Raw genomic sequence first — 18,724 nt, 5'->3', positions numbered from 1 at the left:
TTGAGGAGGCCCATTTTTAAGCTCTATAAAGGGCATAAGTTGCTAGCTCCCCCCGCGCTACTGGGGGTGATACAAATATTTTACCTTCGAATATAATAAATATCTCACATTAGAAAAAGAAGAAGAAGAAGAAAAGGGTTTGCAATTCATTTAAGAGCAAACCTAAGGTTCGATTTTTAAACCTCCTCCTTCGATTGAAAGCTTTTGGGAAATTGAAAATTTGGGATTGCCTTTAAAACTAAAGGTAGGTTTGTAGTGAGAGCTGATGGATTGTGTTTTCACATGCGCGTGTGATACAGTAATGAGGTAGGTAAAGCAACGCGTTTAAAAAGGTTTTATCAAAGGTTTGTGAGTGAGTATTAGAAGGCTTGGCACACGAGATCTCCATAGCTAGCAAGGTACAGAAGACACGCAGCCCTTCACAGAATATGGCTTCCCTCTCCTCCAGCTCCATCTCCACCTGTCTGAGCAGGGCCAAAGAACCAGAGTCTCAGGTCTCTCTCTCTCTCTCTCTCTCTCTCTCTCTCTCTTTCGTGCGCGCGCGCGCACACACATTTTTAGATGCGTTTTGATCCATCTGTATTTTCTTTCCTTCTCTGATGCAACCATGGCCTCACCAGTCCGGTTTTTCTCACAGGCATCTCTGAGACGAAGCAATGGTGCCTCCTTTGTGAGCTTGAAGAAGAGCCAAGGCATGATGTGGAGAGGCTATGGAGGCGTACGAGTTGTTTGTCAGGTATGGTTTTGAGAAGGGTTAGCAAGAGAGAAAGTGCACTGAAGATCCACCAGCAGGGTTTAGGGATTTGGTCGAAGCCATGTGTTCTATGTCTTCTGATCATCTTAATTATGAGGTCCTCTCTCTCTGTCTGTAGGCGGATTCCCCCCCAGCCAAGCCGGAGACTGTGCAGAGAGTGATAGAGATCGTGAGCAGGCAATTGGCTGCTCCTACCGGAACCGTCCATCCTCACTCCAAATTCCAAGAGCTCGGAGCAGACTCTCTTGATCAGGTATACATCCATCTCAACCATCAGTTCTTAGACTTGAATTTTACTTTTTTCTTAATTAGAACATTTTGCTATATAGGCTTTTTAATTAGAGATTCTTGCAACATGTTGTAAAAATGGCCACACAATCCATCAGTTAAGGCAAAAACAAAGACTTGAGTTTGCGACATGTTGTCAAAGATCACACAATCCATCATTTTGAAGTCACACCCAAAACAAAGACTAAGTTTGCAGCATGTCGTGAACGATCGCATAATCCATTAGCTTGAGTTCCTATGCAAGACATAAGGCTAGAAGTGAGGCCAAGTGCAAGTAGCCTCAAATCCCACTTTGTGAGAAACATGAACTAAATTATTAAGTGATTATGTGCCAAGCATTAATGAGATACAGCCAATAAATAATGATATTTATCTACATACTATAGTCTCCCTAGCTTGCACCAACATCCAAGTACTTAAGGTGTAAGAATTTGGAAAACATTATGGTAGTAGACTAACCTTGGGTAGACCATAATTGTGTCAACATTGAACATAAAGCATGACATTGAACTTAATATGGGAAACGACCATTATTGAGAACTTCTCTTAGATAATAGCTTAGTAAATCTCACATCTATTGTCACACATGGTCTGTGAATAGCTTGCCATGACATCATGAGGACGATCTTGCCTTTACTTGGTCCATGAATAGCTTGCCAAGACATGATGAAGATGATATTGCCTTTACAATTATGTATCCTAGCAAACATGAAGGCAAAGAACATAGCTCACTATTAGGAGACTTACAATTATGGATCCTAATTAACTTTAGTCAGGAAGTGTAAGTCTCCTTCTCTATTGTATGGACACCTCATTGAGCAACAAAGAGTTTTGGTCATCAACTTGTTGGTACTTGAAACTGTATGGGCTTTGAATGCATACCATAGTGTATAGAAGCTTGGTGAGATTTGAAACATGCAACTCTTCAATGTCAAGAATTTTCGATAAGCTTGCTCAACTTGTTGCACACTTCCATTGGCATCTCTTGAGCAAAGAGATATTAGCAAAGGAACAACAACATCCAATATATCCTTTCTATAAGCGCCTTTTCAAAGTTGCCTTTTGTGCTCTTCTTGTGCATTATAGAGGATGCTCTTGTTGCTTCACTTAATACATACCCAATAATCCTCTATACAAGTTAAGTAGCTTTCCAATAAGCGTAGTTGATTCTTTGTATTTTGGTTCATCAATCCATGGAGTTGCCATGATGAGGTTAATAGAGAAAAGGAAAATGTACAAAGTTACCTTGGGTGGGGGGTGGAGATTGCCATAGATAAAAATGAATCAAACTATTAGGAGACTTACACTTCTTGACCAAAGTTTAGGGTCATTGCTTAAGACACTAGCATCAAAATGCATGTGGGTTGCAATAAGGGAACCTTCACTAAAACTAGCGAACATCAAGATAGCGGTACAACATCAACACAAAGCAAGGGTTAAAAGCACATCATACCAAGATGCCTCCTTTTTAAGTTGCTAATTCCCAAATGTAGTTACAACCAAGTAAGAAGAGATGGTTTGTAAGGCAAATGCATGATGACAAAAGAAAAAGTTGGTGCTACAATAGAGAAAGCTTTGCAACATGAAAAACACAAACCTTAGCATTCAAAAAACATCCAAGTACAATAGTTGGAATTTAAGAAGGCACGAAAATCACCATACAATCATACTAAGTAAACTCAATGCTGGACACAATGGTACATTGCACTACATGGAAGATAAGAGACATTTATGAGAATTATAAACAAGCAACATGGGGGTTATTGGAATTAAGTCCATTAAAAATAACGAGCATCCTTATCCAAATGAACATGACTTTAGCATCTCAAATGTGGCTATTTTCTTTGAAGTTCTACCATACCATAAAGAGATAGATCTATGGAGTGATCACTACTAAGAAATGTGTTAGAAGTATAAAAACCAAAAGGAAAATGTAATAAATGAGGATCCTTACCAAAACAATCGATTGGAGTAGCTTGAGTGGCTATTTGACTTAAACTTCTTTCTACAACATCTTATAGCATAGAGGAACAATAAACTCTTCTAGCCTTTGTCAAGGGTATGCTTGCTAGCGAAAGATCACATTTAAAAACATGATAACATTTTTTGTAAATTTTAAAGAAAGATAACTTGAATTAACATAGAAATTGATATCATATTTCTTGATGAGTGCACAAAAAAGTTAATGTAAGAGACTTGTGTGGGAAGATGAGTGAAAGAATTGCTAAAATGGTTTAGGGGTATAAGTGATCCATGGAAGAATAATGGCCTTAACTTACATACACGCAAATTAACTAGAAGTTAAGGGGCCATGCCACTGCCATGTGGTGCTCCATGCACCTATTTGCATGGGAGCTTGAGCAAGTTTTATCTTGATATGAGTGAGGAAGTTCAAGTGATGGAAGAAAGTGGTGCTCTTTGCTCCTATTTGCATGGGAGTTTGAGCAAGCTCTATCTTGATGCACCTTTTTGCATGAGAGCTTGAGCAAGCTTTATCTTGATATAAATGAAGTGATGGAACAAATTGCTAGTGGCAATAATGAGTTGATAAGGAAGGCTAGTTTGTAGGAAGCACTCTTCATTACTCTAATGAAGAGTTGGCTAGTGGGGGATATGAAGAAACTGTCTATATCCAGGGGACTAAAGGTAGCAAATAATCTTTTCCAACCAGCATGAGTGAAGACATTGATTGGCATGTTGAAGCCAATCCTCTCTTGGTTGCAGAGTTGTTGGCAACTACTCTTAAACATGGAGGATCATGGTGAAGGATTGTCAAGAAAAGTCACATTGGATGTGAAGGTTTCTTGTAATGTTATCTAGTTCAATACTAAAGAAGTGCTTGTATTTTTCACAGGTCGCCCCCAAGGCCATGGAGGTGGCGAGTTGGGTTAACATTTTTCATAGGTCTCAAGGTTCAGTGGATCAAATCTATTATGGAGGAAAATAATTCTTCAAAGTTTTCTTCAACACCAAAGAAGTGGCGGATAAGGACCATGCATAAGGAATTTTCTTTTGGGGATTGGACTGGACATATACAATGGCATGGCAATCGATTGAAATTGGAAAAGATTGCCTCAGGAAACAATGTGCCAAGGGATTGGGAGAGTCCCTCTACATTACAGAGTCCTTTCACAAACAATGTATCTTCTTCGGGATATGGCAGAGAAGCAACCAGAGTACATTGATGTGGATGTGCCCATTTGTATCATGAGGGCCCACTACTATAGTGAATGTCCACAAGGAAATGAAGAATGCGTAGATAGGTTCGTAAGAGATAAGCAATCATGGGATTAAGTGTTTAAACACAATAAGCATGTCACAGTCAATGCCAACAAGAGCAATGCCAAAGGAGATGGGGATCAATGGCAAGTCTTTAGGAATAAGAAAGGTAAAGAGAAGTAAGAAATGGCAGTTCTAGAGAGCACACATGCAAATCCCTCACCAATCAAGAAACATTTTGGAGTAGAGAAAGAATAATAAAGATAAAGAGAAGCAAGACATGGCAGTTCTAGAGAGCACATGAGCAAATTTCTCGCCAGTCAAAAAACATTTTGGAGTAGAGCTACAATTCCCAAGGCAAGCACGGGTAAAGGGAATGCTTTTATGAACGCCATCTAGGCAAATTAGAAAGGAGTTGGGTTGCATAAGGCCAAATGTTACAATTGACTCACCATGCAGATCAACTTCAACAAATTGATCATCAGATTGAAGTTTAGAATAAATGCATGATTTAGGGAGCAAGGTATTTTGGAAAATGTCGACAAAGGTTTTGATAAGGCTATTGACATTAATTCATATAATAATGACTCTGAAAGAACAACTTAAGTTGGCATCTTTTAATGTAAAAGGCATGAATGAAGATGTGAAGAGGCTCATGCTATGGAACTAGATATACAACAATGAGTTTGATATTGTGCTATTGCAAGAACACAAAATGCATTGTTGGAGTGGGAAATGCTTCATGTGCAAGGATTATACTTGCTTTGTAGGGGGCATTCCCATAAGGGATTCTTTGAAGGGATTTCAACTGTATAACAATAATCAAGTTCAACAAAAATCCAAGGTGTTGAAGTATAATTTTGAAGATGGAAAATTGCTTTAGGTCGCATTAAATTGAAGAGACATTTGCTTTGACATCATTAATGCGAATGGATATAATGAGCCAAGACTTAGAATGAACGTATGGGGGAAGTTAGATAATTTAGAAGTGAACTTTGAACTAATTGGATGAGACTTTAATATGATCATTGAGGAAAGAGACACTTCCACAACTGAGTTCATGTTCATGGGGAAGAGCTCGAAGCATGGCAAATAGTATGATTGATAAATTTGTGCTTATAGACATTTATCAATTCTTGCACAAATTGGAGCCACCTCCAACCTTTAAGTTGCTCGGTTGGCTTGGCTACTAGGTGAGGATGGATAGATGACTATGCCCAAAGGATGGATATTGGCTCCCTCATCTTGTAAGTGTGGAGGTCGATTTTATGTGTTTCATCTCTAACTACTTGCTAGTCATTTTGCAGCTTAGCTCCTTTGAGCTCAATAGTGGCAAAGGCCAACATAAATTACTAGTTCTAAATCCAAGGCACTTTAAGCAAAGTGAATTTAATTATATGGTCGAGGGAGCCATCGAATTTTTAAAGCAAGCTATAAATCGTGAGTCAACTAATCCTTGGGAGGAATTTGCAAGCATCATGCAATAATGTATTGGACGGCAAGGTATCAAGCTTTGCAAACAAGGAAGAGAAGAGGCAAATTGGATAGAGGACATGCTTAGGAGACTAGACATAGGTGATTAGGAGAATTAGCTTGAGGGAGGAAGCTCAACAATGAGAAAGAGCACTTGATAGGAAAGGCATAAACAATTAAGCAAGTGGTTGCTAAGGGGGAAGTGGAGAAGATCATCTTATAGCTTAATACAATACTTACGGTTGATCCAAATTGTATCTCGGTGGTGTTCATTGAAGGACTAAAGAGGAGGAGACTCAGGGATAGTATTGTCATGCTTCAAAAGGAGGGAGGCATTCTCATCACCGATTAAAAGTAAATCCAACAATTATGTTACTCACATTTCACAAACCTCTATGGGGAACACAATAAGTGTAAAGATTTTGCAATGCGTGGATTGCTATAATATGTGGATAATATTGTTAAATAGAATAAAAACTCAAAGCTAATTGCATGTTTTACAAAGGAAGAACCAATTGAAACCTTGAAAAGAATGAGTGTAGAAAGTGCCTAGGTAAAGTGTATTGTTCTTATAGTTATACATTGAGAAGGCATTTGATAAGGTGGGACGGTAGTTCATTCAACAGCTCATGATCATCATGATCGAAATGCTTGTCAATCTACCTTACCTACTAGGAGACTCACAAGCCTTTGTTTTAGCGAATGGTAGCTTAATTGAGCCTTTGCATGTGAAATGCAAAGTAAGATATGGTTGCCTGCTCTCCCCTTGCTATTTGTGTTAACAACACATCCTTTCTTTTGCATGATGGAGATATGAGTTCAACATGATTCCTACAAGGACTAAGATATAGGAATAAGTAAATGACAAGGTAGGGATATGCACATGACCTTTTGATGTTTCTTCAAGCAAGTAGTGAGGATCTCAATAAATCAATGCGGGTCATTGGCATCTATGAAGAGACAAGTGGTTTTAAAATTAACCTTGCTAAATCAAATTTAATTTGTGTCACTAAAGATGACCTATAGGCACTCAGATGGAAAGGGAGAGATGTAAAGAGGGGAATAATTGTCTACTATTTAGATTTTCTAGTGGGAATATGGATGACTAAAGTAGTAAGGGGATCAAGTGGATTTTAGATAAAATTAGCAATTGGAGCAACACTGCTTGGCCTCTTCACATAAAATTAAAGATCCTTTGACTATTTATATTCCTTGCCCTCAAGTTCTACATGCCTCTTATTTATGCTTTAGAATAAGTGTTTGCTTAAAACTAGGAACTCACTACTTAGTGTCGGAGTGTGCAACGGAAGAAGAAACACAAACATAGAGGAAGAGAGAGAAAGCAAAAAATGAAGGAAGAAAATTTGCACTCACTGAGATGAATGCCAAATATAAAGGCGTGGACTGATCTGTCCTTGCACGTAGCCCTGAGCGTCAGTGAAGGCACTAGATCAGGATGGAAACAATGTCAGCACCAATGCCGGAATGAGAGAGAAGGGAGAGTGCTAAAATCTGCATAACAGCGTGTATTGATAGGGGGGCTGATATATATAGCCCCCTAGCCTCCAAACTGACCAACTTGGCCCAAAACTGGCCAACTACACCAAAAAAGAGACCTAAAATGACCGATTGTCACCCGAGAAGGAAATGTACAACAAAAACAACACCACACAAACTGACAGAGCTCCTCTCTCTCCTGCCAGACTCTGACAACAGCTCACAACCAGGAGATGACAGACTGACAATCAAATAGAGCATGCTAACACCCCCTCTCAGATCCTGGGAGGGTCTAAAGACCTAACATCAGCATGTGACGAAGCAAAGAAGCCTGAGGCGAAGACTTCGTGAAGAGATCAGCCGCATTGTCCGTTGTGGGACAATAGGCCACTGCTAGCTCCGAATCCATGATCTGCTCTCGAACATAGTGATACTGAACCTCAATGTGCTTTGTGTGAGTATGAAACACCGGGTTCTTTGCTAGAGCAAGGGCACTCTGGTTGTCCATGGGCAGCTCTGTGGGTCCTGTCTGGGAAAAGCCAATCTCCGCCATCATATGACGGAGCCAAAGTGCCTCCATAGCGGTCGAACATAAGGCTCGATACTCAGCCTCTGTAGAAGAAAGTGCCACAGGAGGCTGCTTCTTGCTGCTACAAGAGACAGCACCGGATCCAAGGGTGAAATCGTCACGAATCCACATCACCTACCCAATTAGAATCACTCTAGCCAGAAAGAGTGGTCCCATCTCCATACATGATCCCATAGGATTGAGTCCCCTGCAAATATCGAAGGACACGCAAGGCTGCCCTCTAGTGATCATGAGTAGGAGTCTTCATGAAAGAAGACAACAAAGCCACTACAAAAGAGACATCCGACCGAGTGTGAATAAGCCAGATAAGTGAGCCAACAAGGCACCTGTAACGAGTGGGATCTTTAAGGGGAACTCCAGCTGCCAACAAAAGCTTGGACTTAGGGTCCATGGGGCATGAAATAGATCGACACTCGGCCATAGCAAATTCCGAAAGAAGCTCGGAAATATACTTGCGCTGCGAGATAAAGATGCCCTATGCCTCTGATAGATCTCCAGACCAAGAAAGAAGTGAAGGATCCCTAGATCTGTCATGTCAAACTTTTGCCGTAGAATAAACCGAGTGTGCTCCACCTGTTGAGTGTCACTCCCTGTAATAATAAGATCATCCATATACAAGATCAGCAAAACACAAAGGTCACCCACAACCCTAAAGTAGAGGTTGGGTTCATGATCGGAGCGTTGAAAGCCACTATGTAGAAAGAAGCGGTCAATCCTTTGGTACCAAGCACGAGGAGCCTGCTTCAGGCCATAAAGGGCCTTCCGCAGTCGGTAGACATAATCCTCCTTCCCTTGCACAAGAAAACCTGGAGGCTGTGAAACATATATCTTCTCCTCAAGGACGCCATTTAGAAAGGTTTACTTAATGTCCATCTAGTAAACAGGCCAACGGTGGTGAGCTTCAAGAGCCAAAAGAACTCGAATGGTAGACATCCGAGTTGTAGGAGCAAAAGTCTCAAAGTAATCCAAACCTGCCTACTGTGCAAAACCCTTGGCAACAAGCCTAGCTTTGTGCTTGTCCAATGAGCCATCTGCAAGATACTTGTTCTTAAAGACCCATTTCACACCTATCACCTTTCATTTCTTGGGACTCGATACAAGGTCCCAAGTCTGATTTCGCTTGATGGAATCGAGCTCTGCTTGCATAGCGTGTCTCCAAACATCCTGTATAAGAGCCTCCTCAACAGTGGAAGGCTCAGAATCCTGAAGAATCTGTGACATAAGAGCATAGTTCACATAGAGTGAACTATCCCGCGGGGCCCATAATTGGGCTGATCTGCGTGGACTTGTAGAAGAAGCAGGAAAGTGAGTAACACCTGAAGCTTGCATAAGCCGGCGATACCACAAAGGAAGCTGCAAAGCACGTGTTGGAGAAAGGGACTCCCCCTCACCAAGGGAAGGGAGATCCTCCTCATCTAAAGAAGGCTCCCCAACGGATGGCGGTGTATCCCTAGAAGACTCCTGAGGGGAGGTTGAAGGGGTGGAAGTACTCGAAGAAGGAGTCACATCCGCCAAAGGGGGAGGGGAAGCCGAAGTAGAGGGAACAGAAGGAGGAATAGGAGGGGGAGGAGTCGACGAAGAAGGAGGGGTGCTAAGAGGCATTCTGGAAGGAAAAGTAGGGAAAGGTGGGGGAGGGTTTGTCGATGACGAAGAAGCACATGTAAGAGAACCATCAATCGGATCCTCGGAGGTTGAAGCCTCATCGAAGATCACATCCTTGCTCACCTCAATCTTCTGTGTCATCAGGTCGTAGAGCCGATATCCCTTCGTGGTCGTGTTATAGTCCACGAAGATAAGCTGTCTCTTGACTTAACAAAAGCATCACATCCAAAGATGCGAAAGTGGGACACGGAAGGCTTACTTGCAAAGAAATCCTCATAAGGACTCATGTCTTGCAATGCCAAAGTCGGAGAGCGGTTGCGAATATGCACCGCTATAGCCACCGCCTCACCCCAAAGGGAATGAGGTAGACTCTTATGCTCTAGCATGGATCGGGCCATCTCCACCATGGTCCGATTCGCACGCTCCACCACACCATTCTTTGATGGTGTGTTTGGATGGGAATACTCTACTCGAATGCCGTGATCCTTGCAAAACTGAGAGAAAAGGTGAGAAGTGAACTTGCCATCGTGATTAGCTCGAACGCCACGAACTTTGGACGTAGTTTGTGTCTCCACAAACACCTTCCACTCGCAGAAATGGGAGTACGCCTCGCTCTTGTACTATAAGAAATAAGGCCACACATAACGATTGAAGTTGTCCACAATCAACATCAGATACTTGGCCTTTCCAAGGGAGGCCGTGCCCATAGGTCCGCAAAGATCGGTGTGAACCAATTCGAGCGGTGAAGAAGCCCTCCTGGAAGCAACTTGTGGGTGAGGTTGCCTATGCTACTTGCCCCTCAAGCAGTTGGGGCATAAAGTGTAAAGAGGAGGGAAATCGGGAAGTCCCTCCACCATCTTCCTCCTGGAAGCTTGCCATATCACATCAAGGTTCAGATGCTCGTAACGAGCATGCCAAAGCAGCCCAAGCTTGTCGGAAGCCCTCGTTGCCAAGGCTGTGAGCTTATAAAGCCCACCCTCCTGTGTACCTGTCCAAAGAGCATCATCGGTAGAAGCATCCTCCACTGTGACTGCATCCTGGGTAAAAATGACTCAGGTACCTAGCTAATTAAGACCATGCACAGACAATAGGTTAAAGCCCAAATCAGGTACATAAAGAACTTTGGCGAAGAAGACCGCCTATCTGAAAACATAGGTAAAATCCCCACACCTCGAACAGGAACTGTAGAGTTGTAACCAATGGTGATAGTGCCCCCTCTCGAACAAAGATCCTGAAGCCAATCCTGTTGAAAGGTCATGTGAGAAGATGCTCCATTGTCCACTAGCCAAGGCTTCTCTTGAGTGGTAGAAGCTAGGGCTGTATCCTCCTCAACAAAGACATGCACAAAAGCAAACTCTGTTGTGGGTGGGGCCGCCTTCGAGTCCTTCTCCTTGGGCTTTAGATGGGGGTACTTCTGCCAACTCGGGATGAGTGCCCTTGCCACAGTGTGGGCACTTGGGCTTCTTCTCCTTCACATCCTTCTTGTCCTCCTCCTTCGTGTCCTTGGCCTTCCGCTTCGACTACTTCTTCTTCTTCTTGCCACCAGTACCTGCAGTAAAAGCCTTGGTGGAGCCACTGGCACCCACCTCTTTGAGACACTTGTAATGCTCCAATACAAGCGGGGAAAGTTCCTCCCATAGGAGTTTCTCGCGGGTCCTCGAGGTGATGAGGCTGGTATAGATGACATCATGCTGGGGTGATGGCAATTGAGTCAAGAGAATCATCGGCATATCCTCGGACGAAATCACCCAACCAAGAGAGGCTAACTTGCCTCGCATATCCTCCATCTTCGTGATGTGCTCCTTCATGGAAGAAGAATCATCAAGATTGAGCATCTACAATTTCTTCTCCAAAGAAATCTTGTGGGTGAATATCTTATGCTAATACAAAGACGCAAGCTTCTTCCACACTTCCGCCGCAATTTGTAACCTATGAACACGAACAAGAATAGAGTCGTGAAGACTCATAAAGAGAAAGGAAGGGGCTTGAGAGTTGAGCCTATCCCACAAGGCTACACGGTCCATAGAGGCCCCATCAGATTGATCCACCGAGGGACGCTCGATGGGTGAAGAAACAAGCTCCCATAGGGCGAATGTGTCAAGGATGCACTCCACCTTGCACGACCAGAGGGAGTAGTTGGAGCCATCCAACTTGTCGTCCTTCGGAAAGGAAGGAAGAATGGGCACTTGTATCGAGGGAATCAAGGAAGGCATGCATACATTTGAAGCAGTCTTTGCTAATGGAACCTTCACGGTAGATGGAACCCTCTGAGATACATGGACTGAAGAAGGATGGGTGCAAGGAGACTCCTCCTGTCGTCGATCACGAAACCCCTGATAATCCCGTCTCCGCTCAGAGGAATGAGGAGAAAGAAGCTCATCCTTTCAGTCATCGAAGCTTGAAAACTGGTAAGACATCTTCCAAATCTGCAAACACCAAACACACCAAAGAAAGTTTGCCGATGTTGAGTGACAACTAGCAGAAGGGTCACCAACCATCGATCAGACTGTGAACGGCAAGAAACTGAGGTTGCCAAACGCAATTGGAGATGATGCAAATGCTGATGTAGAAGTTGTCAGACACCAAAACGTAGCTTGGGGTGGAGTCACTGCAAGAATAGGGCCGCCAGATGAGAAAATCACTTGAAGAATAAAACGCCACCAGGAGGAGTGTCGCCTAGCTGATAGAAGGCCGCCTTGCAGCAAAACACAACCAGGAGGAGGTAGATGGTGATGTGGCAGCCATTGGAGAAGGCACCTGTAGCAAATGTAAGGGTTGGTACCTGCAAGAAGAGTCGCCTGGCTGATGGGGAAGAATTGGCAGTAGCAGACGAAGGGGACGGTGTCTCTCTGTTGATGGAAGCTCCTCCGTGCTCTCAGTTAGTCTTTGATACCATGTCGAAATGCGCAACGGAAGAAGAAACACAAACACAGAGGAAGAGAGAGAAAGCGGAAAATGAAGGAAGAAAATCTGCACTGACTGAGATGAATGCTGAATACAAAGGTGTGGATTGATCAGTTTGTGCACGCAGCCTGGAGCATCAGTGAGGGCACCAGATTAGGCTGGAAACAATGGCAACACCAATGCCGGAATGGGAGAGGAGGGAAAGTGTGTTGAAATTTGCATAATAGTGTGTGAGACTGATGGGGGGGACTACTATATATAGCCCCCTAGCCTCCAAACTAGCCGACTTGGCCCAAAACTGGCTGACTTGGCCTAAACTGGTTGATTGCACCAAAAAAGAGACCTAAAATGGCCGACTGCCACCCGAGAAGGAAATGCACAACAAAAATAGCAACACACAAACTGACAGAGCTCCTCTGTCTCCTAGCAGACCCTGACAGGAGCTCACAACTAGGAGATGACAGACTAACAATGAAATAGAGAAGGCTAACACTTACATCTTTTTTGTGGAAAAAGCAAGGGAAGGAAATATGTTTAGCCCCAATCTTGACTTTCGAATTGGCGAAGTTGCATGAGAAAGGTGGATGGAAGCTCATGGATGCCAAAATTGAAGTCAGCAAGAGTAGAACTAAGTTGTTTTGCAAATGTCTTTTGTAGTATTCTCCATGGGCAATTTTGTTGTTAGATGTGATTTTTGTCCACAATAAAGAATTTTCACAAGATGGAAAATAGACAACAAGGCAACAATCACTTCTAATGTTGAGAAGCAAAAAGCATTTGGCTTGATCAGAAACATCTTGGAGGATTGGAAGATTGTATTTGTGAAGGCTAGAGTTGGATAGGAGGAATAACAGTAAGAAGTGATGACGATGTTTTTTGGTCTTGGGCTTTTGATCCTCCATTAGTTGTAGAACTTGGAGGAAGGGGTAGTTTTCTAGCAAGAAAATACTTATTTGCAGTAAAACATTGGATCAATCAAGATGATCCAATTGTTTAGTTTTAGCAAGCTAGAAATGCTAACGCCAAATTGCTGTTAGCAGAGTATTTGTCAGCTCATGTGTGAGTCTGAGCTTGATCTGGGCTGGGCATTTTTATTAGGTATTTTAGGTATTTTTCTGGTGTGGCATTTTATGCCAGTGGAGCATTTTATGCACCAGTCGGCCAGCATTAAATGCTGTCCGACCAGCATTAAATGCTGTCCGACCAGCATTATTGCTCCCCACTTTTTCAGCCTATTTATACTCAGTGGCTCCTCCTCAGTCAGTCACTTCATCTTCACCATCTGCAGACTCTGTGGAGAGAGGAGCCAGTGCCAGTGCCCACGCAGCCAGTGACTCACTGTTGTATGCGACTGTCTCGTGTTCAGATATATGGATTCCATTTCCCGTGCATACATCTGAGTTCTCATCTGTATCGTGTTCTTTTCTTTTCTCTTTTTGTCTTGTGTTTTAGCAGTTTATTTCAGCACATGTTTATGCTTCCACCGCTGCTCCACTTCTGACATGGTATCAGTTTTCAGGATTTGTGTTTCTGCTGTGTTTTCTTGCTGATTTCAGGACTGTTTTGTATCCCTGCTGATCAGACGACTGCTGTTGCAGCCAGGCGACTTGTTTTGGGGCTGTTTTCAGCCTGCGTTTTTTGCAGTTTTGCCATCGCCTGCTGCCTCCGCACCCTCTGCTGCCTACGCACCCTCTGTTGCCTGCGTTTTTCATCTGCAGCTGCTGGCGACAGTTTTCTACCTGTTTTCTCCAGTTCACAGCCTGCGTTTTGCTGATTCAGCATCTCTCGTGGCTAGGTGACTGTCACTTCAGGCCGTTTTCTCTGTTTTTGGCAGTTTTTGACTGATTTTTTGACTTTCTGCAGCAGATTTTGTCTTCTATTGATCAGATTTTGGGTTCTATTACATGTGAACTCTCATTTTCTGTAGTCTGTGCTTGTGTTTTGGCTGTGTTTCCTCTCTAAATTCCATCTCTTCTCTACTTCTCTTCTTATCCTCTCCATATGGCTCCTCCGTGCACTTCCACTAATGATAAGTTACATGGACCTAATTATCTCACATGGAGTGCTGTCATGAAAGCTTGGTTTGTGCAGAAGCGGTTATGGTACATGGTCTGTGGAGCTATTCCTCGACCTCTCCGTCCTTTTCCTCTTCCTGAAGACTTTGATGAGGACAACCATGAGGCATCCTTGAGATTACAGGGGCGGCTTCCGGCACATTATGGAGGTGAGACTTATGTAGCTTCAGAGAGGGGTGACAGGAAGAAGAAGTCGCAGGCCCAGTGTTACCACTGTGGCAAGAAGGGACATTTGCGGAAGGACTGCAAGAAGTTAGCGGCTTCCAGGAAGAAGGAGCAGAAGACGAAGCGGGATGCTGACTCTACCGATGAGTCCTCTCCTTCATCAGACTCCGACTCCGATCCTCCGACCAAGGTGAAGTCCAAGGCGTGGAAGGGATCCTCTTCTTCGGATCACGAGAAGGGCTTGGTGGTCCCTTCCTCAGCTGTTTTCTAGTGATGGTGATGAGGTCATCCCTCACGACTCTCTTGTGCCAGAGAGGGAGTGTGAGCAGGTGTTCAGATGGGGCAGCCGCGCCTCATCTATATTTTTATACAGGTGCACAGGTTCCAGAGAGGGACGTCCCTGACGCATCGACTTCAGTCTGGCGGAATCCAATCCTGGAGCTGGGATTGACATCCAGGTTCATGCTGAGCTGGTTATCTGACAGAGAGTGGGAGGCTTTCGTCTGGAGCTCACATGAGGGGACACTTTGGCGGTCTGGCCAAAGGCGGAGAATCCATGGTCACCTATGTTCAGAGGCATTTTTGACAGGATGGTCTTGTATGCTAATGCGAGACATTGGTGATGGACACAGAGACATGCTATGATCTTCTCTATTTTCAGGTGTTTGGTACGATCGACATCGACATCAGGTTCTCTCCGAGGCACCTTGGTGGTGGCTTGATCACCCACTGCTTGGGTATCCATGGTTCTACTTGGTGGTTCTATGTTGTATAGTTTCTGATCCCTTTTCATTGTACTATTGTATTGTATTAGATCACTCATGATCTGAGAGAGGGTGTTAGCAGAGTATTTGTCAGCTCATGTGTGAGTCTGAGCTTGATCTGGGCTGGGCATTTTTATTAGGTATTTTAGGTATTTTTCTGGTGTGGCATTTTATGCCAGTGGAGCATTTTATGCACCAGTCGGCCAGCATTAAATGCTGTCCGACCAGCATTATTGCTCCCCACTTTTTCAGCCTATTTATACTCAGTGGCTCCTCCTCAGTCAGTCACTTCATCTTCACCATCTGCAGACTCTGTGGAGAGAGGAGCCAGTGCCAGTGCCCACGCAGCCAGTGACTCACTATTGTATGCGACTGTCTCGTGTTCAGATATATGGATTCCATTTCCCGTGCATACATCTGAGTTCTCATCTGTATCGTGTTCTTTTCTTTTCTCTTTTTGTCTTGTGTTTTAGCAGTTTTTTTCAGCACATGTTTATGCTTCCACCGCTGCTCCACTTCTGACAATTGCATGGGAGGCAGTCTTTGAAATTCTCTTGTAGAGGTAGATCCATGCAAGAAGTATTCATATAGTCTAAAATCTTAGCCAATGTAGAGGAAAGGTTGAGATAGAGCAATGGGCCTTCTCAAAATTACCAAGTTGTGGGGAACTAGGTTTATAGAGGAACAACTACACCTCATCTTGAAAGAAATATGGGAGTCCAAAATTCCACTAAGGGATTATTCTATTGGAGAATCATGATGGGTGCATTTTTTGTAGTTGATAAACTCGCAATGAGGGACATTGCAAAAGCAAGCTGTGGCTATGGAGCTGGCTATGGAGTAATTGGAGGCATCAAGCATACTTTTGGGATGGATCCTTTGTTGCTTGTGCATGAGAGTTGGTCCTTTCAAAAATTGGGTGCTTCGAGGTTGTTGAGCAAGGCATGAAATATGATGTTTTGGGAATCATGGAAAGGATGAATTCAATTGCAACTAATTTGTATCGCCCTTCTTCTTGTCTATGGGAGGCAAGAAATGTGAAGTGTTTTGGTGACCAAGCTTTGGAGATAATTGGGAAGACTTGGTTGAAAAGTAAAACGGTTTCTTGAGTTTTTATATATGCTCATGAAAATTTGTCACAGGGATATTGCCAATGCTCTCAAGCTTGTAGCCCATTGATATAAAATGAAAAAAGGTCTATATGTAGTCTTTTTTAGCTGTCCACATCCTTAGTAATTTGTGTTTTCTAATTGTTTCAAACTTTGTGTATATTTGAGCATGCTCTAAAGGGGTGACCCAAGCTTCATAAGCCACTCATCATTAATTCTCATAATATGCAACTCTACGTTAGTAAAGTGAAGGATGGTCACACCAAACACATGAGAGAGGCTGTCTTGTGTAAAGTTGTAGAGACTATTTAACTCTTGTTGGTCTTTTGTTTATGAGGATGCCCTTTCTAGAGAGAGAGATGGAGTTTAGTATCCACTTGGGTAGGGGGAGAGAGAGATCCATCACTGCTATAAGACAATGTGGCAAGCTTTTTAGTTGCAAATGACTTTAATCTATAGCCTTCACATGTCTTGATTGAGCTTTATCAACCTCTATATATCTTGGCCTTTAGTAAATGTTTGAAATTTACATGCATAGGCTTTGCCTTTTGTAAGTAACCTTATTTGATTTCCATGGTCTTAATCTAATTATCTAGCATTTCAATGTTTTACTTATATTTTAAAGCATCTCACCTTTTTTTGGCTCACTTTTATTATATTGTGGGCATTCTCTTCCATAGGTGGAAATTGTCATGGCTCTAGAAGAAGAATTCAAAATTAGTGTCGATGAGAGTGGTGCTGAAGCTATAGTAACTGTGCAAGATGCTGCAAATTTAATTGAGAAGGAGAAGGCCAAACTTTGATACAAGATGTGAATATTCAAAATTTTTTCTTAGTTGTAATGTTATGGTAATATGAATGGAGAAGACTACTAACTTAGCATGTTTTGCACTTGTTATAGTTTTAAGATGTTGTAAAGGCTTGATCAATTTTGATAGCTTGAATTGAGTTCCTTTTTCCCCCTCACAAAGTTTCTCATGACATAAGTTGGTTGAGAAGTGTACCTTCAAGGATAGCATAATGTTCTATAAATGTCCAAACTTTACAAATTGATGGAAATTAAAGTTAATTCATTTCAAAATCATTGCTTAAAGTGAAAAATCACAAATAATGTTGTGTTTACTTTTTGCTTTAATTAACAAACATTTTGACTTGCCAATAGGCAAGGCCATTACATTTGTTCTTGGGGTTTCCTAGTTTTTCTTTAATTGAAATGTATAAAGAGATGTGAAAGACGAGTATTCCAAAATTTGATTGGTTGAATGCTTAAAGCATCAATTGTTTGATCTTGCCAAGAAGATAAGACATGGGCAAGACACCAATGATTGGTGTTACTTGAAAGCAAGTGATATTCTCTTTAAATTGATCACTTGTAGGTGGCATTCAAATGGTCTCACTCACCAAGGGATAGCTAGTGTGAGGGGTTCACTCTTTATCCATCCATCACTCTTTTTAGTTCAATTGTCACTTTTTACACGCACACACATGCACACCTTCCTTTGTATGGAGGGGGCCTAAGACTTGCCTTTAGGGGGGCTTAGTATAGCTAGTGTGAGGGTTCACTCTTTATCCACCCATCACTCTCACTTTTTCGACACACACACACACACATTTACATGGAGTAAGACTTGCCTTAAGGGGGTTTCAGTATATATGGGGTTTTAGGTATGTATACATGTATGTGTTATGTGTTAGATCATGGGATAGGGCTACTTTTCATTCCAAGCTATTTGTTGGGAGGTTTTGATGTGGAGGTAACCTAATGTTCACTTTTTGGGGGCAAGGTGCTCTCTAAGATCTTCTAGATATATAGTCTCTCTTTACTTTTTTTGTCCCCCTATTTTTTTAAAGGGAGAGGATGAGTGAAACCTATATGCTTGGAAACCTTGGGAGTAATGTTGGATAGTCAGCGTAGTTGCTTGTCCCAAGTGTCATGAACACACATGTTTAGATAGTTGGGTTGCTTCTAGGTTGTCTCATAGGGGAGCATCTAGCTTGACCCAAGAGGATTTGCTTGAGGTTTCGAATGACTCAACCATGATTGCTAATAGCATTCTAGTGTCAAGTTAAGAAAGCCACTTGTGTGCTCAATTAAACTTGAAGTAGACAAGCATTGTAGTTGTTTCAACGAGAGTGAGAAATAAGGGAGAGAAGAATGTCAATTCCTCTACTTATAAGGCATAGTTTCACATTAGCTCCTTGCATGATGCTAGGTTGGGCTTTAAGACTTGGATCCTAAGAAAGTTAGTGCTTAGTTCTAAACCTAGTTACTGAGATGCCACTTG

The 18,724-nt window shown here is 42.6% G+C and overlaps 2 protein-coding genes across 2 annotated transcripts; both read left to right on the top strand.

Moving 5' to 3' along the window:
• The first annotated feature begins 299 nt into the window (after positions 1-299).
• LOC148026911 (uncharacterized) lies at positions 300-17,318 on the top strand. Its single transcript, XM_087691433.1, has 4 exons — positions 300-494; positions 638-736; positions 873-1,007; positions 17,120-17,318. Exons 1-4 carry the CDS (start codon positions 429-431, stop codon positions 17,240-17,242), a joined length of 423 nt encoding a protein of 140 aa, XP_087547559.1. The 5' UTR covers positions 300-428; the 3' UTR covers positions 17,243-17,318.
• LOC148026912 (uncharacterized) lies at positions 1,038-17,112 on the top strand. The gene is made up of 2 exons (XM_087691432.1): positions 1,038-14,756; positions 14,940-17,112. The coding sequence occupies exons 1-2, from the start codon at positions 14,328-14,330 to the stop codon at positions 15,015-15,017; spliced, it is 507 nt and encodes a 168-aa protein (XP_087547558.1). The 5' UTR covers positions 1,038-14,327; the 3' UTR covers positions 15,018-17,112.
• Positions 17,319-18,724: the final 1,406 nt, after the last annotated feature.

The sequence above is a fragment of the Lygodium microphyllum genome, chromosome 13 (genome assembly GCF_053477565.2).
Source record: "Lygodium microphyllum isolate KBCC chromosome 13, Lygodium_microphyllum_v1.1.10, whole genome shotgun sequence".
Taxonomy (NCBI): Eukaryota; Viridiplantae; Streptophyta; class Polypodiopsida; order Schizaeales; family Lygodiaceae; genus Lygodium; species Lygodium microphyllum.
Note: the sequence above shows the minus strand (reverse complement) of the source record. Positions and strands in the feature narration are given on the sequence as shown.